We start from the raw sequence: 25,153 nt of genomic DNA, 5'->3' as shown, positions 1-25,153 counted from the left end.
TTACTCCTCATGTCAAACTGCTTAGCCCAGGAAGGGAATGGGCCTATCAGATACATGCCCTTCCAGCTAGTGGACAAAGTCCTACCCAATCATCTCCTTGCTGGTCTGTTTTCAAGTGTTCCTATATCATGTTATAGAATACTGTAGACAACTGGTGATCATTCACTTTATTTGCCATGCCTAAATCCATGCACCTAGCGAATAAATTATAGCATAGAGCTCACTTGTTGATCGCACACTAGATGCCTATAAAGCATGCATTAAAGGAACTGAAAATAGCTTGTGTAAGCAAATGCTTTATGAAATAATAAGAAAATACTGTCAAGCCAGCAAGAAAGTTCAGCCAGAAGACCTGAGGACAATATCTAGAACCCACATGGTAGATAGAAGGAAAGAAGAAACCAACATCTACAAGTTGTCTTCTAACCTCCACATGAGAGCCATGATACAAGAGCACTTACACACATACACACACACACACACACACACAGAGAGAGAGAGAGAGAGAGAGAGAGAGAGAGAGAGAGGTATTAAATAAGCACAATGCAATTTTTAATGAAACATCTGTAATTGCCTATTAATTAGGAAGATTCAGAGAGGAAATTTCCTAACTCAATCCATGAGGTCATTTATCCTTTAATAAGTGTCAGCAAAAGGATTTATTAGCTACTAAGAACATTCATGCAAGATTCCTAGAAGATTAGAGTCTAGGTTGAAAAATTCAACTGATTATAAATGATTTTAGCAATATGTAAGATCATGAAAAAATCTAGACATATTCTGAAAATAGATCAAAAGCAGATAAGTAACCCAAAGCTTTGGGAGAGAAAGACCCCAATGTTAATTTCTTACTCATTTGAAAAACAATTGTCCCTAATGTTGATTTGACCAGTCGATAGCATAGATTTAACACTGGAATGGTTAATGTTCATTATCAATAATTGATAGAATCTCCTTAAAAATGACTCTAGGGATGCCTGTGAGGGGTTATCTTGATAGGTCAGCCTGTGTGAGCTCATTTTAATTAGGTGAACTGAAGTGGGAAGACCCACTCCCTAGGCTTGGATCCTGGATGCTGGGCACCAACATCACTCTTCAGCTGCCTTAAGCTCCTGTCACCAAGCTCTTCCCCACAGGATGGCTGTACTCTCAGACTATGAGTACAATAATTCCCTTCTCTCTTTATATGCCTTTTTCCATGGTGGTTCATCACAGCAAAGGGGAAAGACACCCATTCCACACAAACACTTCCTCTTCTACCACACAGATAGATGCACTGAGAAAGATGCTGTGTGAAGAAGAGCCCTGCTAGTCCTGAGAAAGACAAGCCATTGCCTCCCCAGACACCTTGGAAAGCCACAGGAATTCACAGCAAGAAAGTAGAGGTAGCTCAGCCATTCTTCCTAGCTCAAGAGGGAATAAGGTTAGGAGACTAGGACTTTCACCTACAATCCTGTGTGAGAAGCTGCATCAGTGGCTAAGAACAACCTTCTAAATAGTGTGTCTTGACTGTGTGTTAGTCATCTAGGGTCAAGCAAGGAACTGAGTTTTCCAAGACCCTCTGAGGACTTTCATAAGGGATTGACTACCCCACAGTCTTCATTTCTCTGCTTTTCACAAGAAAAATGAGCACATCAAGATTCTTGGTGACACATGCCTATATGCCCAGCACTTGGGAGAGGGAGGCAGGAAGTTCAGAAATTCCAGTTCAAACTCAACCACATAGTGACTATGAGGTCAGTCTGGGCTACATAACACCATGTCTTAGAAAACCAGGAAGGGTTTCCGGTTACTCCCCTCACGGCAAGCTGGAACCCAACCCCAAGGTGCGACTTTAGGCCCAAGACCAGAGGTACGACCAACTTTTCTGCTCCATGTGACCTGCCTGGTGGACTTAGGACACACAAAGGCAAAATTCCTCTGGGACCAGACACTTGTGGTTTCTAGCTCTGCCTGAACCTCGCTGATCTTGGCCCACAGCTCCCTGCTCCCAAACACCATGGGAGAGAGAGCTGATTGCCCAGACATGTGGGGACTCTTGAGACCGCAGGGCAGGAGAGCCTTCCAGTACTGTGCACTTTGCCTACAACCCTGGCCCAAGAGGAAATTGTATGGGGATGCTGGGAACAGGAAGATAGGTGCACTCATGCTGCAGGAGCCCTACAGTCCACACTGGGCCCGAATCTGAAGGGACCCCGTCAAACAGCTCCAAGCACCCAAATCCCATGGGAAGAAGAACTAGACCTTCAGAGGGGTAGACACACCAGGGAAACCAGAGAAGACTACGCTCTGCCCACATTTCTGACACTAGAGGAAAACACCAAGCGCCATCTGGGCCCCCTGTGCACAGGGACCCGGGAGAAAGAGGGGGAGGCCTTTCTTGTAACTGCCCTCACAGAGAGCTGAACCCCAGCCTCAAGGAACGACTACAGGCCTGAGACCAGAGGTAATATCAACATTTCTGCTCCAAGCAACCTGCTTGGGGAACTTAGGACACAAGCCAACAGGAACAGCTGAAAGCCAATAGACAGGAAGGACTACATGCCTGAAAGCAGAACACTCTGTTCCCATAACTGGGTGAAAGAAAAGAGGAAAACAGGTCTACAGCACTCCTGACACACAGGCCTATAGGACAGTCAAGCCACTGTCAGAAATAGCAGAAAAAGGTAACACCAGAGACAACCTGATGGCGAGAGGCAATCACAGGAACCCAAGCAACAGAAATCAAGACAACATGGCATCATCAGAGCCCAATTCTCCAATCAAAGCAAACACTGAATATCCAAACACACCAGAAAAGCAAGATCTTGATTTTAAATCACATGTGATCATGATGGAGGACTTAAAGAAAGACATGAAGAACTCCCTAAGAGAAATGCAGGAAAACATAAATAAACAAGTAGAAGCATATAGAGAGGAATCATAAAAATCCCTGAAAGAATTCCAGGAAAATACAATCAAACAGGTGAAGGAATTAAAACTGCAAATAGAAGCAGTAAAGAAAGGACAAAGGGAAACAACCCTGGATATAGAAAACCAAAGGAAGAGACAAGGAGCCGCAGATACAAGCATCAGCAACAGAATACAAGAGATAGAGGAGAGAATTTCAGGAGCAGAAGATTCCATAGAAATCATCGACAAAACAGTCAAAGATAATGTAAAAGAAAAAGCTACTGGTCCAAAACATACAGGAAATCCAGGACTCAATGAGAAGATTAAACCTAAGGATAATAGGTATAGAAGAGAGTGAAGACTCCCAGCTCAAAGGACCAGTAAATATCTTCAACAAAATCATAGAAGAAAACTTCCCTGACCTAAAGAAAGAGATGCCCATAAACATACAAGAAGCCTACAGAACTCCAAATAGATTGGACCAGAAAAGAAACTCCTCCATTCACATAATAGTCAAAACACCAAATGCACAAAAGAAAGAAAGAATATTAAAAGCAGTAAGGGAAAGAGGTCAAGTAACATATAAAGGCAGACTAATCAGAATTACACCAGACTTCTCACCACAGACTTTGAAAGCCAGGAGATCCTGGACAGATGTCACACAGACCCTAGGAGAACACAAATGCCAGCACAGGTTACTGTATCCAGCAAAACTCTCAATTAACATAGATGGAGAAACCAAGATATTCCATGACAAAACCAAATTTACACAATATCTTTCTACAAATCCAGCCCTACAAAGGATAATAAACGGTAAAACCCAACATAAGGAGGAAAGCTAGACCCTAGAAAAAGCAAGACACTAATCATCTTGGCAACAAAACAAAGAGAAGAAAACCACACAAACATAATCTCACATCCAAATATGAATATAACAGGAAGCAACAATCACTATTCCTTAATATATCTCAACATCAATGGACTCAATTTCCCAATAAAAAGACATAGATTAAGAAACTAGATATGCAATAAGGACGCTGCATTCTGTTGCCTACAGGAGACACACCTCAGAGACAAAGACAGACAATACCTCACGAGAAAACAACTTTCCAAGAAAATGATCTGAAGAAGCAAATTGGCGTAGCCATTCTAATATTGAATAAAATCGATTTTCAACCAAAAGTCATCAAAAAAGATAAGGAAGGACACTTCACATTCATCAAAGGAAAAATCCACCAAGATAACTCTCAATCAAAATATCTATGCTCCAAATACAACGGCACCTACATACATAAAAGAAACCTTACTAAAGCTCAAAGCACACATTTCACCTCACAAAATAATAGTAGGAGATTTCAGCACCCCATTCTCATCAATCAACAGATCATGGAAACAGAAAGTAAAGAGAAACATAGACAGACTAACAGAAGCCATGAACCAAATGGACTTAACAGACATTTATAGAACATTCTATCCTAAAACAAACCACTTTCTCACCACCTCATAGTACTTTCTCCAAAATCGACCATATAATTGGTCAAAAAACGGGCCTCAACAGGTACAGAAAGATAGAAATAATCCCATATGCCCATTCAGACCACCACAGGCTAAAGATGGTCTTCAATAATCATAAGGAAAGAACGCACACATGTACATGGAGGTTGAACAATTCTCTACTCAATGATAACCTTGTCAAAGAAGAAATAAATAAAGAAAATAAAGACTTCTTAGAAGTTAATGTAAATGAAGGCACAATATACCCAAACTTATGGGACACAATGAAAGCTGTGGTAAGAGGAAAACTCATAGCTCTGAGTGCCTGCAGAAAGAAAGAGGAGATATCAGCAGCTTGACAGCACACCTAAAAGCTCTAGAACAAAAAGAAGCAAATACACCCGGGAGGAGTGGAAGGCAGGAAATAATCAAACTCAGAGCTAAAATCAACCAAGTAGAAACAAAAAGGACCATAGAAAGAATCAACAGAACCAAAAGCTGGATCTTTGAGAAAATCAACAAGATAGATAAACCCTTAGCCAGAATAATGAGAGGACACAGAGAGTATGTCCAAATTTAAAAAATTAGAAATGAAAAGGGAGACATAACTACAGAATCAGAGGAAATTCAAAAAAGTCACCAGATGCTACTACAAAAGCCTATATTCAAAAAAACTTGAAAATCTGCAGGAAATGGACAGTTTCCTAGACAGATATCAAAGTTAAATCAGGAACAAAATAAACCATTTAAACAACCCTATAACTCCTAAAGAAATAAAAGCCGTCATTAAAGATCTCCCGACCAAAAGGAGCCCAGGTCCAGATGGGTTCAGTGCAAAATTCTATCAGACCTTCATAAAAGACCTCATACCAATACTATCCAAACTATTCCACAAAATTGAAACAGATGGAGCGCTATCAAATTCCTTCTATGAAGCCAGAATTACTGTTATACCTAAACAACACAAAGACCACACAAAGAAAGAGAACTTCAGACCAATTTCCCTTATGAATATCAATGCAAAAATACTCAATAAAATTCTGGCAAACCGAATCCAAGAGCACATCAAAACAATCATCCATCATGATCAAGTAGGCTTCATCCCAGGCATGGATGGGATAGTTTAATATACGGAAAAACATCAACGTAATCCACTGTATAAACAAACTGAAAGATAAAAAGCACATGATCATTTCATTAGATGCTGAGAAAGCATTTGAAAAATTCAACACCCCTTCATGATAAACGTCCTGGAAAGAATAGGAATTCAAGCCCATACATACACAAAGTAAAATCCATATACAGCAAACCAGTAGCTAACATTAAACTAAATGGAGAGAAACTTGAAGCAATCCCACTAAAATCAGGGACTAGACAAGGCTGCCCACTCTCTCCCTACTTATTCAATATAGTTCTTGAAGTTCTAACCAGAGCAACAGAAAACAAAAGGAGATCAAAGGGATACAGATTGGAAAATAAGAAGTCAAAATATCACTATTTGCAGATGATATGATAGTATATTTAAGTGATCCCAAAAGTTCCCCCAGAGAACTACTAAACCTGGATAAACACCTTCAGCAATGTGGCTGGGTATAAAATTAACTCATATAAATCAGTAGCCTTTCTCTACACAAAAGAGAAACAAGCCAAGAAAGAAATTAGGGAAAGACACCCTTCATAATAGTCCCAAATAATATAAAATACATCGGTGCGACTTTAACCAAGCAAGTGAAAGATCTGTATGATAAGAACTTCAAGCCTCTGAAGAAAGAAATTGAAGAAAATCTCAGAAGATGGAAAGATCTCCCATGCTCATGGATTGGCAGGATTAATATAGTAAAAATGGCCATTTTACCAAAAGCGATCTACAGATTCAATGCAATCCCCATCAAAATACCAATCCAATTCGTTATAGAGTTTGACAGAACAATTTGTAAATTCATCTGGAATAACAAAAAACCCAGGATAGCTAAAACTATCCTCAACAATAAAAGGACTTATAGGGGAATCACTATCCCTTAACTCAACAGGATTACAGAGCAATAGTAATAAAAACTGTACGGTATGGGTACAGAGACAGGCAGATAGACCAGTGGAATAGAACTGAAGACCCAGGAATGAACCCACACACCTAGGGGCACTTGATTTTTGACAAAGGAGCCAAAACCATCCAATGGGAAAAAGATAGCCTTTTCAGCAAATGGTGCTGGTTCAACTGGAGGTCAGCATTTAGAAGAATGGAGATTGATCCATGCTTATCACCCTGCACAAAGCTTAAGTCCAAGTGGATCAAGGTCCTCCACATCAAACCAGATACACTCAAACTAATGGAAGAAAAAGTGGGGAAGCATCTTGAACACATGGGCACTGGAGAAAATTTCCTGAACAAAACACCAATGGCTTATGCTCTAAGATCAAGAATTGACAAATGGGATCTCATAAAACTACAAAGCTTCTGTAAAGCAAACAACATTGTTAGGACAAAACAGCAACCAACAGATTGGGGAAAGATCTTAACCAATCCTACAACTGATAGAGGGCTTATATCCAAAATATACAAAGAATTCAATAAGTTAGACTGCAGGGAGACAAATAACCCTATTAAAAATGGGGTTCAGATCTAAACAAAGAATTCACAGCTGAGGAATGCCGAATGGCTGAGAAGCACCTAAAGAATCTGTTTAACATCTTTAGTCATAAGGGAAATGCAAATCAAAAGAACCTTGAGATTCCACCTCAGACCAGTCAAAATGGCGAAGATCAAAAACTACAGCAACAGCAGAGGCTGGCAAGGATGTGGAGAAAGAGGAACACTCCTCCACTGTTGGTGGGATTGCAGACTGTAGCAACCATTCTGGAAATCAGTCTGGAGATTCCTCAGAAATTTGGACATTGAACTACCTGAGGACCCAGCTATACCTCTCTTGGGCATATACCCAAAAGATGCCTCCACATATAACAAAGACATGTGCTGCACTATGTTCATAGCAGCCTTATTTATAATAGCCAAAAGCTGGAAAGAACCCAGAGTCCCTTCAACAGAGGAATGCATACAGAAAATGTGGTACATCAACAAAATAGAGTACTATTCACCTATCAAAAGCAATGAATTTATGAAATTCATAGGCAAATGGATGGAACTGGAAAATATCATCCTGAGTGAGGTAACCCAATCACAGGAAAACACACATGGTATGCACTCATTGATAAGTGGATATTAGCACCAATACTAGAAATATGGTAGATGCACAGAACATATGAAACTCAAGAAGCATGACCAAAATGAGGGTGCTTCACTTCTACTTTAAAAGAGGAACAAGAATATCCTTGGGATGGGATAGGGAGGATAGAACAGAGGCTGAAGGAACACCCATTCAGAGCCTGCCCCACATGTGGCCCATACATATACAGCCACCAAACTAGATAAGATGGATGAAGCAAAGAAGTGCAGGCCAACAGACACCGGATGTAGATCTTTCCTGAGAGACACAGCCAGAATACAGCAAATACATAGGCCAATGCCAGCAGCAAACCACTGAACTGAGAATGGGACCCCCGTTGAAGGAATCAGAGAAAGGACTGAAAGAGCTTGAAGGGGCTTGAGACCCCATATGAACAACAATGCCAAGCAACCAGAGCTTCCAGGGACTAAGCCACTACCCAAAGACTATACATGGACTGACCAACCTCATAGGTAGCAATGCATAGCCTAGTAAGAGCACCAGTGGAAGGGGAAGCCCTTGGTCCTGCCAAGGCTGGACCCCCAGTGAATTTGATTGTTGGGAGTAGGGAGGTAATGGGGGGAGGATTGGGAGGGGAACTTCAATATATAAAGGGAGGTTGAGGGGTTAGGGTGATGTTGGCATGGAAACCAGGAAAGGGAATAACATTTGAAATGTAAATAAGAAATACCCAATTTAATAAAGATGGGGGAAAAAAGAGAAAGAAAAACACGAAAGAAGGAGGTGTGGAGGGAATGGAAGGGAAAATCCTCTTTGTAAATTTGTTCTGTTTAAAGTTCTTGGTTCTCGAGAGATTAGAAAAGCAGAAGGCTCCAGGGAACTTACCATTCCCACAAAGATGTTTCCTGCCACGGCCAGGGTCTCTGCAGCTGTGGTACCCATGGTGATTTGCAGGAACCAGGCAATCTACAAGAACCCAGACACATAAATCTTCAACATTAGTAGGAGTCTTGGATATTCTCCAGCAAAAGCCCTCCCCTCTATTCCATTGGGTGGTAAAGAAACGCAGGCCCAAAAAAATAGTATGGCCCAGAGTAACAGAAGAAGTTGCAAACATTAGCCAGACAGAACTCAGGCCTTGGGGTTTCTAGAACAAGCAAATTCAGCCCAGTATGAAAGAACTTTTTACCATGTTCTGCCTCCAGCCCATCTCAGGCCTGGGTAATCATTTGATACCAGGAGGCTTCAGAGAGATGGACTTTTCAAATTGGTTCTGTTTCTCCACATCCCACATATGAACTTTCTCCCCCAACGTAAGTATGAATTCATTCATTCTCCTGACAGACTCAAGCTGAAGGTCCTTTCATGGAAACCAAATGCCTTACCTTCTGGATCACCCACTGCACAAGGCCCAGGTAGTAGAGAATAGACATCACACATCCGAAGAAAATAATGATTGGGAGAGACTGCAACAAGAATGGAGGCAGTGTGTGAGACACTATAGTGAGTGTGCGGTGTGGGGCACACATAATCCCCGGCTCTCTGCCCCTGCCCTTTGCTGACATTGTCATGCCTGCCCACAAATGGGTATTACCTGAAAAGCAAACACATTTTGGACCAGTGTGTCACCAAAAACAAAACTGGATCCTTGTACAGTATATGCCAGGAAAGTCTGAAGTAGAAAGAAAAGGGATGAGAATTAGGATAGGTGGGACACAGGAAGACGGGATATGACTCAGGTGTGACCACCTGTGAGCCATGTCCCAAAATTGGTCATGAAATGACAGACTCAGCCAATCAACTTCTCTTCAGTTACATTCTCACCTCACCCCTTCTTCTTCCTCTCTTTACCCGATTCTGTGTACTGCCTGAACCTTATTACTCTCTACCTAACTGGATTCCGTATTCTCACCGGAACCCCATTACTCTTTCTCTTTACCGACCAGATTCTGCCACAGCATCATTAAGGCATAGTCCCAAAGCCTCCTGCTTCCTCAAATCCACATTCTTTGAGGTTCCCGGTAAAGAAAACTCTGACATCCAATTCCCTGTACCTGGATCTGATCTCCCAGCCATTGAAATGCATTAAATCCAGGTTCAGTTCTGATGACCAAAATCCCAAAGACGAACTGAAGGCCCAGGCCCCAAAACACTGTCCTCCAGCTCACCTGAGACCAAAAAGAAAATATTCCATGCATGAGTTACAGACTTTGTTCAGCCATTGCCTAATTCAACCATGTCCTGGGAGTGGTGCTAAGGGAGTGTGTGAACAGTCTGGGGTAATGTAGCTGTGCTGGCTAGTTTTATGTTAACTTGACACAAACTAAAGTCATCTAAGGGGAAGGAACCTCAGTTGAGAAATACCCCCATGAGATTGGGCTGGTGACAAGACTATAGGGCATTGATGGAGACCTAGTGACTGATGGTGGACGGCCCAGTCCATTGTGAGGGGTGCTGGTGGTCCTGGGTTCTATAAGAAAGCACCCTGAGCAAGCCAGGTTGAGCAAGGCAGTCAGCAGCCCCCTCCACTGGATCTACATCAGCTCTTGCCTCCAGGATCCTTGCTCTGTTTGAGTTTCTGTTCTGACTTCCTTCGATGATGAACAGTGATGGAAAAGTATGAGACAAATAAAACCCCATTCTCCCAAAGGCTCTCAGCCATGGAGTTCCACCAGGAAAATGACACAGGGAACAGGGAGACTGGTACAAAAAAATATGGTGATATTGTGGAGATGCAAGTATGTCTGTACTAATTTTTAAATAAGCTACATTATAGCAATGACACATGCATGCAAATAACTTATGCAAACATCATTCCTGTACAATGACATCTGATTCTCTGCCATGCTGTTTTCTTCCTTCCTTTTTTCTTTCTTTCTTTCTTTCTTTCTTTCTTTCTTTCTCCCTTCCTTCCTTTCTTTTTTTCCTTCTATTTGATTTTATATGTCTTTAATGCTGACTAGATTTCATATATACCACAATAACAATTAACAGTCCAAAGGTCTCTAAAAGCTTTCAAATTTGCATAAGAATAAACCTGTCAGAAGATTCCAAGAAAGGTTGCTTAGCTCTGTCTTTGCCATGTATACCTGACATGAGAACTTTGTAATTTCGACGTAGCCCTTGCTTGTGCTTCTATGCCCAACCTAAGTACCCCAAACTCACCGCACTGTGGTGTTTGGAGCAGGCAAAGAGGATGAGGATGAACATGCAGATTCCCGCAAAGGAGATCAGCTGCTCTGGCCTTTGAGCTGTGTCCAGAGCCAGCCAGAGAATAAGGCCGACAACAGCGGCTCCCATGAACACCCTGGAGGAGGGATGCCGAAGCTCAGTCACCGACTCAGGTAATGAGCAACAGAGAACTCCCTTAGTCGGAGGCTCAGTGAGAGAACGCAAGGGCTCATTCACTACACAGAGATGAACCTTGAGAATCCTCTGGCAGCTCCCTATCTTCTGCTCCCCAATTTACATGAATAAGTGTCTAATCAGAGACTACAAACCACATAACGTCTCATTTCTCATACAGACATATCATTGAAATGTGATATGCAGACTCATCCATGAAGGTGCTTCCAGTGACCAATAAAATACTGAAAACAGAAGACAATATTGAGCTGGTCCCGTACGGACTGCTACTCCTTTTTTGACCACTCTAAATGTTGGAATCAAATACATCATCTATGGACTTACGGCCTTTACTACATAGACTAGAGGCTGTGGATGTAGCTTAGCAGAGCATTTGCCTAGAATGTACAAGACCCTGGGTCTAATCCCTAGCCTACCAAAATGAATAAGGAGACAGTCATGGAGTGCAAACCTTAGGAAGCAGAGGCAGGAGGAATGTGATTGCAAGACTGGGGATTGGAGAACTGCCTGAGCAGCTGAGAACACTTATACTTGTGGTGGACTCAGGTTCAATTTCCAGCACCAACATGGTGGCTCACCAACCACCTGTAACACAGGTCACAAGGGATCTGATCCGAGCTTCTGAACACACTAGGCACCAGCCATGTATGTGGCACACACACATACATGTAGACAAAACACTCATACACATAACATTGAAAATGAGTTCATCTATGCATGTGAGGAAGTTGTTCCTAGACTCTAAGAGTGTCTCTCGACCTGTGGGTCAAGACCCCTTTAGAGGTTTTATATCAGATATCATACAAAACAGATATTTACATTATGATAACACTAATGTTATTACAATGCATAACTGCCAACATTACAACTAGATAGCGATGAGCCATTTTCTGGTTGGAGGGTCACCACAGCATGGGGAAGTACACTAAAAGGTCACAGCATTAGGAAGGTTGAGAACCACTGCTCTAAGGGGCTGTAAAGATGAAATCACATAGAGGGATTGGGAGGACTGGAGGGAAAGGGGCTAACACAGGGCAGGGAGAGGCCACCTGGCTAATAGGTTGATGTAAGTGCGAGCATCTGCTCTGACCATTCCACTGAGGAGAAGCATGGCTTTTCTCACTTCTGTCATGGCCGCTTGGGATTTCAGACTGAACTTCCTCCCTGATACGGAGTCCCATCTGCACCAGCAATGCTGACCCAAGTCTATGAGAAACTGGAGTGGGGCTCAAAGGCCTGTTGCTCTGTGCTCTCTGCACTTGCCTTGGTATAAGGTGAGAGCCTGCCCACTCAGGAGCTGTCAAAAGGGAACATACTAAAGAGATGGCTTTGATGCTCAGCCACCTCTTGTCCAAGTAGAGGCTTCCCTAGGATGGGCAAGGCCATGGGCTCAATCCCAGCACTCCGTGAACTAAGTACATGTGTAATTCTGGTACTAAAGAGGTGGAGGCAGGAGGATCAGCAGTCCAAAGACATCCTTTGCTACATCCTTGATATGTATATAAATCCTTTATATGTAGATAAAGAGTTCTGGGACCAGCATGGGCAAGAGACCTTGTTTCATGACAAAGAAAAGAAAAAGAAAGGGAGGTAAAAGGAGACAAGAAGAAGGCTTTGACGTCATCAGTGAGTTAATCCACGGACACGTTCACAGTTAAAAGGATTGTTAGGAGGTGGAGAAAGCTCTAGGAGCTGAGACCCAACTGGTGGAAGTCAATCACAGGGCAACCCTTGTAGGTTACTCCTTGTGCTGATCTCTGCCCTACTGACACCCTTGCCTCCTGGCCTCCATGATGTGAACAGCTTTACTTCACCTGCTCGATTCCCACCATAATATTCTGCTCTATCACCAGCCAACATTGATGGGGCTAAGAGACCACAGCTAAACCTCTAAACCAGGGAGCCAGAAGAGCCTTTTCATTGTTCTTAGGGATTTAGTGAACAGCAACAAAGTTGGCACACTTACCTCTTAAGCCAAAGTCTCAGGCGGGTGTTTTTCAAGGGCTTCAAGCATCTTATTGACTTTTTAGCAAAGAATTTTTTCAGAAAGTGGCAAGCCAGGATGAAGATGACAAGGCAGGTGATGACAAACAAGGCCAGTGCCCTCCGGAAGTTCAGGATGCAAGCTGCCAGGAGGTAGGCAGCATACGCTGTGAAGAGAAGGCGAAGGGTGGGAGTCAGGAAGGCTGAGCTTCCACACAGAAGGAGGCCATTCCTCTCTGCTCTGGGGAAGTCTCAACCCTTCCAGTTTAGCTGCTGCCCTCGCTCTTGCTCTCTCCCTTAGATGTGGTCCACAGCCACTGTCAGACTCTTTGGAAATCAGGCTTTTTATCTTCTTCTTCTTCTTTTTTACCCCAGCTGTGTCGAAATGACAATGATCAAACTTTGTCTTGAGTAAAACCGTGTAGGGAGGCTGGCTCTAGGAGGGAAAGCCACATGAAGCTTCCTCTGTGCCCCCGGATTCACCCAGAAGAATAACTTATGATCTCAGCATCCCTGCTGCACCTAATCAAAGCTCCGCACTCCACTGACAGCATACCATAAGCAAGGTTTTCTGTCTCTCAAAAATAATATCTAGCACTGATTTTAAGTACAAAGCAGTAAATATGTTGTGTATAAAGGCATCTTTCATAAATACTACAGACATGTGCTCTGAATCAAATCTAAGCACTAAAAACAAGGTGAACCAAAAATTTTTTTGTTAAAACTTTAAACCTGTCAAATAGTGTGCTTTTAAACTATAGCTTTTCTTTGGATTTTACTTATCCTTCTGGGTCTAAGACAATAAACTGTCTTCACCTACAGGCAGTTACGATCTGCACCTCACATAGCCTTTAGGTTAGTTTCTGAGTACTATTCATTTTCTCCCAGCAACAATCTTGACACAAGTTGACAACTGTAAAAATGCTCCTGTTTCCCCCCAATTCATGAATTCTCATGATCTCACCTAAACACAAGAGACCAAGCAGGATCTTTTTGAATAAAGCAGCATGTCTTTCGTAGAAACTTCTGGCCTTGGTGAAAGGCTGAAGAATCCTCCTGATGAGAAGACAAATTTAAATGTGAGCATTACTTCATCCTGTGTGCAAGACTTTGAATTTGATAGACCAGGCAAAGTTTATTCTTAGTTAATAAAGAAAATTAATCAGATGCAGATATTCGATAGTTCTCCAACAAGGTCCCCAAAGGCCAGCTCAAATTTTGTGCCTGTGCCCCAGGTCAGAAAGGCTGAGGCAGCCTGGAGGAGCTACGTCATTGGTGATTTACTACCACAGAAGCTGGTGGTGGTCTGTGTTTCCTAAGGACAGGCATTGCTTGGCTTCCATATTCTGCCTGTCCTTCTTAGAAGATATTCTATCACAGTACCCTAAAACCACACAAAGCTAGTACTTTGAGTAATTCTTCACACATTGGCAGGTAGGAGGGAAAACAGCACCAAGCTCAGTCTCTCGGTTGACAGGACTGAGAGAAGACATTCAGCAAGAACTACTCAAGATTGCTTTGTGTGGTATGTTTCATGTGTCTGGGCTCAAAGGACTCGCACATACTAACACCATTGACCCTCTAATGACCCTGGGGGTGGGTGCTGTTGCAATCTGAAAGCCAGGAAGCCAAGTAACTTTCCCAAGGTCACAGAGGTTATCAACAGAACTTGTCTCTGAGTAGCCTGGATTCTGTACTTAAACTCTCCATCACCATCCCAGCTGCACCTTACCTGACCCCATCATCTGCCTTTGCAACTCCTAAGGAGCACACTGGACCTATGTGTGCAAATAGATCCGAATCCCACACTTTTGGAAACTCCAAAGAAAGTGAGCCCAGCTAGAAGTGACCTGTCTGAGACTGTGGTGCTAAGGTATTAGCTACAGATGGTACCAGCAGCTAAATGGTCTGGGGTCTTGGTCCACACAGTTTGGAGTCTATTGGTGCCCATCCTACCTATCTTGGGTTGAACCCATTGTAACCATAGGTCCTACACCCTTCCTTCTTCAGTTCCACCTCTCTCCCCTTAACTTCTGAATGAAGTCTGACCCTGGGTTGTCTCAGCAAGTTGTACATTCTCAGATACAGGGAAGTAAAAGAGAGAGGGAAACTATCCGTATCATGCTTGGATTGTCTAAGGCCCTCACCTCAGGAGGACGTTTGGGATCTACAGGCCCCTGCCACCATCTGTGCTTAGTGGACAAGTAGGGAGTCAGAAAGTTTACAGTGTCGGCACTTGACAGCAGTGAAACTCTTATAACACTGGAGGAGGTTGTTCTTGCCAACTGAATATCATTCACAAAGCACTCATTTTGACCCGTAAGTTCCAGCTTTTAACTTGCTCCTACAGGTCCTCTCTCCACCCTGCTTAGGTCCTGAGAGTTCAATCAGTGAGGACATACCACTGAACTCCAAACCCTTTGGCTTATCTAGTGGGTTTCCCCCATGGGACCTCACAAGACATCACAATACAGAAAGTTCCCATCTAAGCAGGGAGGGATTCTGGTCTGAGCACACTACCAGGTTCTCTTGCACTACACCCTTCTGGTCTAGGGTTAGATTGTGCTCCCTGATTCATGGAGCTAGGATCACAGGCAAGTGTAAGCCACTGGGTGTGCCTTCTAGGTACTGAATGTGGGACCTCTGAAAGAGCAGTGCATGTACTTAATTAACCACTGAGCCAACTCCCCAGCACTCTTTTTGTTTCTCCCTTAATTCTCTCTTTAAGTTAGTTTTGGGCTTTATTATATTATTTTCATATGCCTGTCATTATACTTTAATTGCACATAGTAGTCTCTTTATGAGTAAATTCTCTCTACTTTAAATATGCTACCTATCTCCTAATTCACAAGGTGAAGCTGACTTGAAACTATATCCAATTAAGTACCTATTGGGCAAAGCCACTGCAAAAAAGAAAGGAATATACATGAGCCTAAGAGTCATTAGAAAGCACAGGCTTAGGGTTTCACCTCTTCACCACAAACCACCATTTCCTGGAAAGGTCAATGAGTACTCAGAAATTACCAAAATGTTTGCAAAACTCATGAACAATGGAATTCTAGAATACCAGGTTAGAACTGAGTATTAAAAAGAAAACGATGGAGCAGCTCTCTGCTCCCAAACCCTGTGGGAGAGAGACCTCACCGCCTGATCAGGTGGGCACTCCTGAGGCTGCAGAGCGGAAGAGACCACCAACACTGCCCACCCCTGCCCACATCCCTAGCCCAAGAGGCAACTGTATAAGGCCTCTGGGTTCCCGTAGGGGAGGGCCCAGGAGCGGCAGGACCCCTGCGCCTGAGACACCGCCAGAACCTGAAGGAAACAGACCGGATAAACAGTTCTCTGCACCCAAATCCCGTGGGAGGGAGAGCTGAACCTTCAGAGAGGCAGACACGCCTGGGAAACCAGAAGAGACTGCACTCTGTGCACATCCAGACACCAGAGGAAAACACCAAACGTCATCTGGAACCCTGGTGCACGGAGGCTCCCGGAAAGAGCGGCGCAGATCTTCCCAGTTGCTGCCGCCGCGGAGAGGACTTAGGCAGTACCCCACGAGCAAACTTGAGCCTTGGAACCACAGGTAGGACCAACTTTTCCCCTGCAAGAAACCTGCCTGGTGAACTCAAGACACAGGCCCACAGGAACAGCTGAAGACCTGTAGAGAGGAAAAACTACACGCCCGAAAGCAGAACACTCTGTCCCCATAACTGGCTGAAAGAAAACAAGAAAACAGTTCTACAGCACTCCTGACACACAGGCTTATAGGACAGTCTAGCCACTGTCAGAAATAGCAGAACAAAGTAACACTAGAGATAATCTGATGGCGAGAGGCAAGCGCAGGAACCCAAGCAACAGAAACCAAGACTACATGGCATCATCGGAGCCCAATTCTCCCACCAAAGCAAACACGGAATATCCAAACACACCAGAAAAGCAAGATCTAGTTTCAAAATCATATTTGATCATGATGCTGGAGGACTTCAAGAAAGACATAAAGAACTCCCTTAGAGAACAAGTAGAAGCCTACAGAGAGGAATCGCAAAAATCCCTGAAAGAATTCCAGGAAAACACAATCAAACAGTTGAAGGTATTAAAAATGGAAATAGAAGCAATCAAGAAAGAATACATGGAAACAACCCTGGACATAGAAAATCAAAAGAAAAGACAAGGAGCTGTAGATACAAGCTTCACCAACAGAATACAAGAGATGGAAGAGAGAATCTCAGGAGCAGAAGATTCCATAGAAATCATTGGCTCAACTGTCAAAGATAATGTAAAGCAGAAAAAGCTACTGGTCCAAAACATATAGGAAATCCAGGACTCAATGAGAAGATCAAACCTAAGGATAATAGGGATAGAAGAGAGTGAAGACTCCCAGCTCAAAGGACCAGTAAATATCTTCAACAAAATCATAGAAGAAAACTTCCCTAACCTAAAAAAAGAGATACCCATATGCATACAAGAAGCCTACAGAACTCCAAATAGATTGGACCAGAAAAGAAACACCTCCTGTCACATAATAGTCAAAACACCAAATGCACAAAATAAAGAAAGAATATTAAAAGCAGTAAGGGAAAAAGGTCAAGTAACATATAAAGGCAGACCTATCAGAATCACACCAGACTTTTCGCCAGAAACTATGAAGGCCAGAAGATCCTGGACAGATGTCATACAGACCCTAAGAGAACACAAATGCCAGCCCAGGTTACTGTATCCTGCAAAACTCTCAATTCACATAGATGGAGAAACCAAGATATTCCATGACAAAACCAAATTTACACAATATCTTTCTACAAATCCAGCACTACAAAGGATAATAAAGGGTAAAGCCCAACATAAGGAGGCAAGCTGTACCCTAGAAGAAGCAAGAAACTAATCATCTTGGCAACAAAACAAAGAGAAGAAAAGCACACAAACATAACCTCACATCCAAATATGAATATAACAGGAAGCAATAATCACTATTCCTTAATATCTCTCAACATCAATGGCCTCAACTCCCCAATAAAAAGACATAGATTAACAAACTGGATACGCAATGAGGACCCTGCATTCTGCTGCCTACAGGAAACACACCTCAGAGACAAAGACAGACACTACCACAGAGTGAAAGGCTGGAAAACAACTTTCCAAGCAAATGGTCAGAAGAAGCAAGCTGGAGTAGCCATTCTAATATCAAATAAAATCAATTTCAACCAAAAGTCATCAAAAAAGATAAGGAAGGACACTTCATATTCATCAAAGGAAAAATCCACCAAGATGAACTCTCAATCCTCATCTTCGGTTGGTTTATATACAAGTGTGCAATTTCTAGGCTTGAAAGTAAAATGATGCTATCTGGTGCTGGATAGAGGAGCCTTATTTTTTATTATGGCAGCTTGCTATTTTTGTAACATGGTGATTTGGTTGAACACAATAAAGTACAGTAGTAACTGGAAAAAAAAAAGAAAACGATGATGGACTATACATCCAAAATAAAAAGAGGAAGAACTCAACCTTTTAAACTAATCAAGCAGTCATAGAAGCACATACACAAGTGTCCGAGAGCTCTGTATCTTGCCTGGTCCAGCATCTTGCCAACAGTAGCAAGCCCTTTACCCTACATAATGGTACAGTTTGAGGCTTAGTATCTGTGCTATAGCTAGACACTGAATTGAGAGGTTTAGCTCTTAGGTGAGTGAACACTGACACTTTTTGCCTCTACCTCCACACATTTCTATGGAAGCCTCTGGTATTGACTAAAGACAACCTTCCTGCAGGCTTACTGGCTCCACCCACACATGACAGGTGGAAGTCAAATGGGTGAGCATGGTCAGAAGCTCTAGCTAAGCATGACTTTGGTGGTCACCACATCCAGCAGCAAACCAGCAGCAAAGGTGTCCATGAGTTCTCTTAGTCAAACTATCTGCCAGGTGTAGAAACTCTCCTAACTCAGGGACACAGAGCCCTGCATAACTGCTGGGATCTGGGGCTCTTCATTTAACTCTTAATTCGTTCAGGTCAAGCTGTGGAAAACGTGAGGCAGCTTTCAGACAATTCAGTGTCTGTGAATGCAGACAGTGCAGCCCTGGCTGAAGAAAGCCGGTTTATTACACTGGCTTGAAGAAAGAAATAAAAGCAGGAACTGAAGAAGTCAATTCAGAATCACCTGATGGTGTGAGAAAACAGTGAGGATTGCCCAGCACAGGTGTCTAGGAACTTTCACTAGAACAAAGGTCTTATATTACACCCAGTTAAATACCAATTAGACATGCTACTACAAAGCAAGAGGGGATATACTCTGGTACTCTAAAAAATAAGTCACAGGAAAGAGATGTTGTTGTTGTCACAAACCCACCGTCTGAAGTATCAGTTTCCATAGCCAAAGTTATGTACACAACTGTGTGGTGCTAAATATTATTTGGGTGTTTCTAACCCACCTTAGATCATTTAGTTCCCAAATAAAAGAAACATCCATTCATGTTTATAATAAGCCTTAAATCACTAGAGCTGAGCTCTATGCTATTTTGTCTACTTCCCTGTCAATGGCCTCGAGATATCACTTGCCATGTTCTCCCTGGGCTGCTCCTGCTCCAACTGCCTGGCCCTCATGGCCATGTGCCCACAGCACACCATGACACCTTCCTTCTTCCTCCTCCTTCTTGCTCTTCAAGAGGCCTCCTGAGGGAAGATGGACCATGAGCATATGGCCAAGAGAAACAACCGGTAACAAGATACATATGACTGAGATATTACTTAAAATAACTCCAAAGCCTACCCAATCTAGGCTTACAGATGGAAAATAAAATACCTGAATTGTGTGTCTTTAATACATGCTAGCTAGACTGAGTAATTCTTTTTACACAACTGGTTCTGAACTTAAGAACTGAATGATATTGTTGCATAGGAAACAGAAATTTACAAAGTCATCCAAAGGAGAATGCCAACTGAGTCTCAAACACAAACAGAGGCGAATAACCAGTGTGTAAAACCAAGAAAAAACTGAGCCAGTGTAAAGTCTATCAGGGAAGGCCAGCATGTTTAATTCAGAGGTGATAGCTATAAGGAACTGGAGAAGCTGGAGATAACAAGTTCTAAAGGTTCTGAGTCCAAATTCAGTGACACAAGACCTAAACCAATGAGACAAGACCTAAACCAGAACATAGTCACTACTGAGTCTTAGTAGATGTGTTGTCTGGGAGAGGACTTTCTGTCCCAAAATACCCACATCCTTGCTTGATACAGTCCTCACAGAAGATAGCAAATGCCTGATCTTTACCATGCTATGGAAAAGAAGCAAGACCAAAAGTCTTTAAAAAACAAGGTGCTGAGCTGGAGAGATGGTTCAGTGGTTAAGAGCACTGACTGCTCTTCCAGAGGTCCTGAGTTCAAGTCCCAGCAATCACATGGCGTCTCACAACCATCTATAATGAGATCTGAGGCCCTCTTCTGATGTGTCTGAAGACAGCTACAGTGTATTCATATAATAAATAAACAAATCTTTTAAAAAAACAAACAAACAAAGTACCAGGCAAGCTAGGTGTGGTGAGTCACTGCTGTATGCCCAGCTGAGCCCATAAGATTTTTGAGGCAAGCCTGGGTGACAGAATAAGAGTGCCTCAATAGATAGGTAGGTAGGTAGGTAGATAGATAGATAGATAGATAGATAGATAGATAGATAGATAGATAGATAGAAGGGTTGGTGGGTGGATGGGAGAATGGGTGGATGGATGGATGGATGGGTGGATGGATGGATGGATGGATGGATGGATGGATGGATGGATGGATGGATGGATGGATGGATGGATAAATAGATAGACAGACAGATAGATGTTGAGGTAAAATGGGCACCACCTGTTTCTGTAAAATTAAAAAAGTGCTCTCTTTTAATCTGCACTAAATCCAACACTGTAGTGCCCCATGACATTTGTTTGATATTTTCATATCAGTCAGTAAAGTGTCTCACCCGCAGATAGCTACTCTCTGAGCCTGGCAACAATCTCTCTCTACGTGGCTAGTACCCAAAGCAGGTTGCCACCAAGCCAGACATACACATCTCAATTCTGTGGCAGCCCAGTGTCTACAGCTGCCACACACTCTCTTGAATTAAATTAAATCATCACACGAAAGAACACACAACACAATAACCTCTGGTCCAATCCATAAGATATAATTGCTCACTTAAATAAGATGTCATTTGCTCATCTAGACATACAAAGCCCTGTATACATCCATCCCTTAAGAATAATCATAACAACCTGTAGATGTGCAGAGAGGAATCTTAACATCGTGTTCTCTCGACTGCTTTTCTACCATTCCAGTCTCCTCGTCCTCCTCCTCCATAAAACTTTTCTCCTGCCTGTCCTTCCTTCTCAACGACAGGCCTGGTTCTATCTTGTACTTGCCTTCACCTGCATAATGACATCATCCTACAGATAGATAGATAGACAGATGATAGACTGATATATTATACATAGATAAATAGATAGATAGGTGATAGATAAATAAAACAGATACATAGACAGATAGATAGATAGATAGATAGATAGATAGATAGATAGATAGATAGACAGACAGATAGATAGATAGACACATACATAAATACACACATATGTACATATATACACAGATATATAGATACAAAAATAAGTAGACGGATAAGCAGACATGAAGAATCTATACAGTGGGGTTTCCAACCTACCCTCATCTTCTTCTTCCATAACTCCTCTCTCTTCAAGTTGCATTTGTTCTGACAGAGAGTGGAGATTTCCAAGGGAAGATGTTCTATCTCATGACTATGCTCCGTGCACATCTCAGGCTGGGCCCTTGTGTTTATTTCTTTTGCAAGGAAAATTATAGGTGCTATTTGAATAACCAAGGAACAAAATATGAGGGTATAAGTCCTGCACCTACCACAATGGATGACAGGTAAGTCGTGTTCAGAAGGAAAGGAGAGTAAGCCTGGGTGGGAAGTCTGAAGCGCTACTAGAATTTCAAGAGTTCAAGCGCTGGAGGACCATCACTCCTGCTGTGTGTGATGGTGGCGGTCTCAGAGCAGCACATTAGTGTGCCAATTGGTAATCATCCTTGGTAGGTGAGCAAAAATATCTATAACATTCTTGTCTAAATTATGCTTAAAGAGGAAAAATAACTTGGGGGAATGAAAGAGCATCTTACGATACTTCCCAGATTATTCTCACACTCAATAAGAACAGAACTCATCTTCCTGTATCTGCCTTCAAGGTCCAGAGAAGACAGGTGTGTACAGCATGAACTTCCACTCATGTATTTAACAGCAAGAATATAATCCCAGCCCTCAGGAGTTTGAGGCAAGAGAATATCTGTAAATCCAAGGACACCCTAGCTTATACAGTGGATACCAAGCCAGCAGTAACTACATAGTAACACTCTATCACAAAGCAAACAGAAGAAAGAAAAAGAAGAGAGGGAAAAAAGAGCCAAAACCAAACAAGCAAACCAAAACAAACAAACCAGGACATTCCTGGGCAGAGTTCTGCTATGGCTCCAAGCAAACTTCCATGGAATTTACATTATTGACTGTTAAACTGCTAACCAAAGGATGAAATGTTGTAATTACAAAAATCGACTGTAATTACAAAGTCGACTGTTCATCTAGATAATTACACATAGTAGTGCTCAGTAAATGTTAGCCATATACTGTCATTACCACTGCTGTTGCTATTCTTTTCTGAATGTCATCCTGGCAGGCACTGATGGGCTTGTCTATGTCATGGGCTTACACTAAGTTAATTCTATAAAATATACACACGTTCACATGGTAACATGCAGTGATCCTGGTCCTGCCTGTGAGTTAAGCAATCGGAGAATCAGTAGCTTCAATCTGTTCCCAGTCACCTTTCTTCTCTGCCCTCCCATCCCCCAGGGTTTTGTTGCTTACTAAGTTGAACTCTAGAACACCCTTACCTCCAGAGAGAGGAATGCCCCAAGCCATCCTTCAGGCTATGTCCCTGTGTCACTTCCTCCAATGTTTTGCCTTGCTCAAGGTTTCTGACTTCCTAGAAGCACAGGTAAAGGTGAGATCAGCCATGCAGCCAGGGAATCCAGAGCCTGGGAAAGCAGCCACACAGCAGCCACCATACTGAAATACCATGAGCTCCAGGCCTGGGTTCTCCATGCCATTCTCCGATGTGTCCTGGGAAACGGATTTTCTTCCCTCTGACTTCACCATCTTTTGTTATCCTCTGCTGAAAAACAAACTCAGGCCTAAGGCTAGCTCATTTGTCACTCAGTCATGTGGGGAAAAGGAGACGTTTTAAGGTCAGGTCCTCTCAGAAAACAAACCAAATCTCTCTAAGGAGTCTGATGCTTCCATTAAGAATAAGAACCGGAGAGATTGGGAACAGAATAATAAAATAAATAACAAACGGTAGAATTTGATTTCTTGCTGCAAATGATTTTGGAGAAAAAAAAAAGGCAATTCGGCAGGCAAGAAGTAAAGGGTAGGGAGGAACTGGAAGGAATCCATGGGCCTCCCAGGGCCCCAAGACCTGGGTTAAAATATAACCCATTTAGTCCCTGAAATCAAGGGTCACATACCAATGTTCTTTATCTGTTTCCTAACAGGCCCCACTGAGCTATGCTGAAAGGAACAAGAGGGAAGAGAATATCTGAGGAAGCCCTGGGTGTCCAGTATTGCTGGGGGAAAAACAGGAGAGAACAGTAGACTGCTTTAGGTAGGGTTCTCTAAGGAACAGACCTGATAGAGTGTGTATGAAGAGAGGACTTCCAAGAATGACTTACAATGTGCTAGGTGGGGCCGCACAACCTAGTCAGACAATGCCTAGAACCTGGGAGCTGCTCAGGTTACAAAGCCAGATGCCTCAGACTTCCAAATCTGGCGCCTTGAAGACTCCGGGAGAGCTGCTGATCTTCAGAACACACTGGATCCTGGAGAAACTGGAGTCTGATGTCAGTGGGGATGGACAGCTGCAGCAGGGATTAATACTCTCACAAGCAGGAAGTGGAGGTTTCCCTTCAGCAAGACTTCTGGGCAAGGAACAGAACAGTTTCACCACAAGACTTCCTTTTATGTAGGTGGTTACCATTGAAAAGTGCCACCCACTCTAGGGGAGGGGCTTCTTGAAAACGTGTTTCTTAGTTGAGCTTAACATATACTTATCTCATTACCAGTGAAAATACACCATTTTTCCCAAAGAATAACTGGCAAGCTCCCTGGAGGAATGCAGTCTTTAGTGTCTTATAGCTTAACTGTGACAATATAAATTTAAGAACATTTAATTACTGATATCATCTCAGTCATTACTAGCTAAAAGAACAGAAAAGGAAAGAAAACACAGATATTTGCTTAATATATGCATCTCTTTAGTCAAGCATATTCTGAACAAAATTGGGACAGAAATACTCATTGCAATAATAATCCTCATTTCTATAACAGATCTTGTACCCTTAGCTGGAGTTATAACTATCTTCTATACCCGTTCCCTAGTCCCTCCACCCTCAGCAAGCACCTCAGGCTCTCTTGGTCCTTTACCTGGAGGAGTGATCGATGCCTTTACTCTTGAAGGGTCTCAGTTAAGTATCATCCTACCTGGGTTGAGCGGTGTAGTTTCCCATTGGCTTTAATCACAATGCAGATCCCTTGCGTTTGATATGCTCTTGCTTACCTCTATTGTGGGAAAACGTCCATTTTCCCTTTGGTCTGGGTCAACCACTCCTCCTAACTATTTTGCTTCCAGAGTGGCTACAGAGTAGTCTTAGCTTCCAGATCAGTGGAATGTCTCCTGTGTCTTCTCGCTAAAGCAACCCCACTTCTGGAATAAAGACAAAGAGCATAAACGTGTGGGAACACAAAACACAAGTTTGGCTACTGGCTCACTGCAGATGCTGATGAGGTACCCTTTCCATTTCCACATCTCCATGCTGGACCTGAGTAATGGAAGAAACCATATATTGGGCACTGATTGGAGCATATCACACCTTCTGGAGAACCTCGACATTCCAACCTACTGCCAATTGGCTGGCTATATAACTGCATCTTTTCAAGGTGGAACTGAAGATTAGTTCTTATTAGCATATATCAATTACATATAAAGGATGGAGTTCATTTTAATATTCTCATATGTGAACATAATGTACTTTGATCCTATTCAGCCCCATTATCCTATTCTGTCTCCTCCACTCCCACTAATACTCCTTCTCTTCCAAACTAGCCACTCCTCTGCTTCCACGTCTCAATTTTATTGTAACAACCCAGT

At 42.6% G+C, this 25,153-nt stretch overlaps 1 protein-coding gene across 4 annotated transcripts in view; it reads right to left on the bottom strand.

The window, feature by feature from the left end:
* Window positions 1–23,937, bottom strand: part of LOC120101643 (sodium/nucleoside cotransporter 2-like) — a 29,537-nt gene extending 5,600 nt beyond the window's left edge. For 2 of the 4 annotated variants that reach the window (XR_015684582.1, XM_087655186.1), the window contains exons 1-10: window positions 23,679–23,937; window positions 23,026–23,122; window positions 22,842–22,933; window positions 13,882–13,973; window positions 12,901–13,084; window positions 10,734–10,875; window positions 9,623–9,736; window positions 9,163–9,240; window positions 8,954–9,034; window positions 8,454–8,534 (exon numbers count right to left, since the gene is read on the bottom strand). Coding sequence is in view for 2 of the 4 variants with exons in the window: in XM_087655186.1 (XP_087511312.1) it covers window positions 8,454–8,534; window positions 8,954–9,034; window positions 9,163–9,240; window positions 9,623–9,736; window positions 10,734–10,875; window positions 12,901–13,084; window positions 13,882–13,973; window positions 22,842–22,933; window positions 23,026–23,106 (945 nt within the window). In the remaining 2 variants the exon portion in view is untranslated. The remainder of the gene's footprint in view (window positions 1–8,453; window positions 8,535–8,953; window positions 9,035–9,162; window positions 9,241–9,622; window positions 9,737–10,733; window positions 10,876–12,900; window positions 13,085–13,881; window positions 13,974–22,841; window positions 22,934–23,025; window positions 23,123–23,678) is intronic. The other 2 variants (XR_015684583.1, XM_087655187.1) reach the window with 1 other exon arrangement.
* Window positions 23,938–25,153: the final 1,216 nt, after the last annotated feature.

The sequence above is a fragment of the Rattus norvegicus genome, chromosome 3 (assembly GCF_021556685.1).
Source record: "Rattus norvegicus strain SHRSP/BbbUtx chromosome 3, alternate assembly SHRSP_T2T, whole genome shotgun sequence".
In the NCBI taxonomy this organism is placed as follows: domain Eukaryota; kingdom Metazoa; phylum Chordata; class Mammalia; order Rodentia; family Muridae; genus Rattus; species Rattus norvegicus.
The sequence above is the reverse complement of the archived record's forward strand: the minus strand, read 5'-3'. Positions and strand labels throughout refer to the sequence as shown.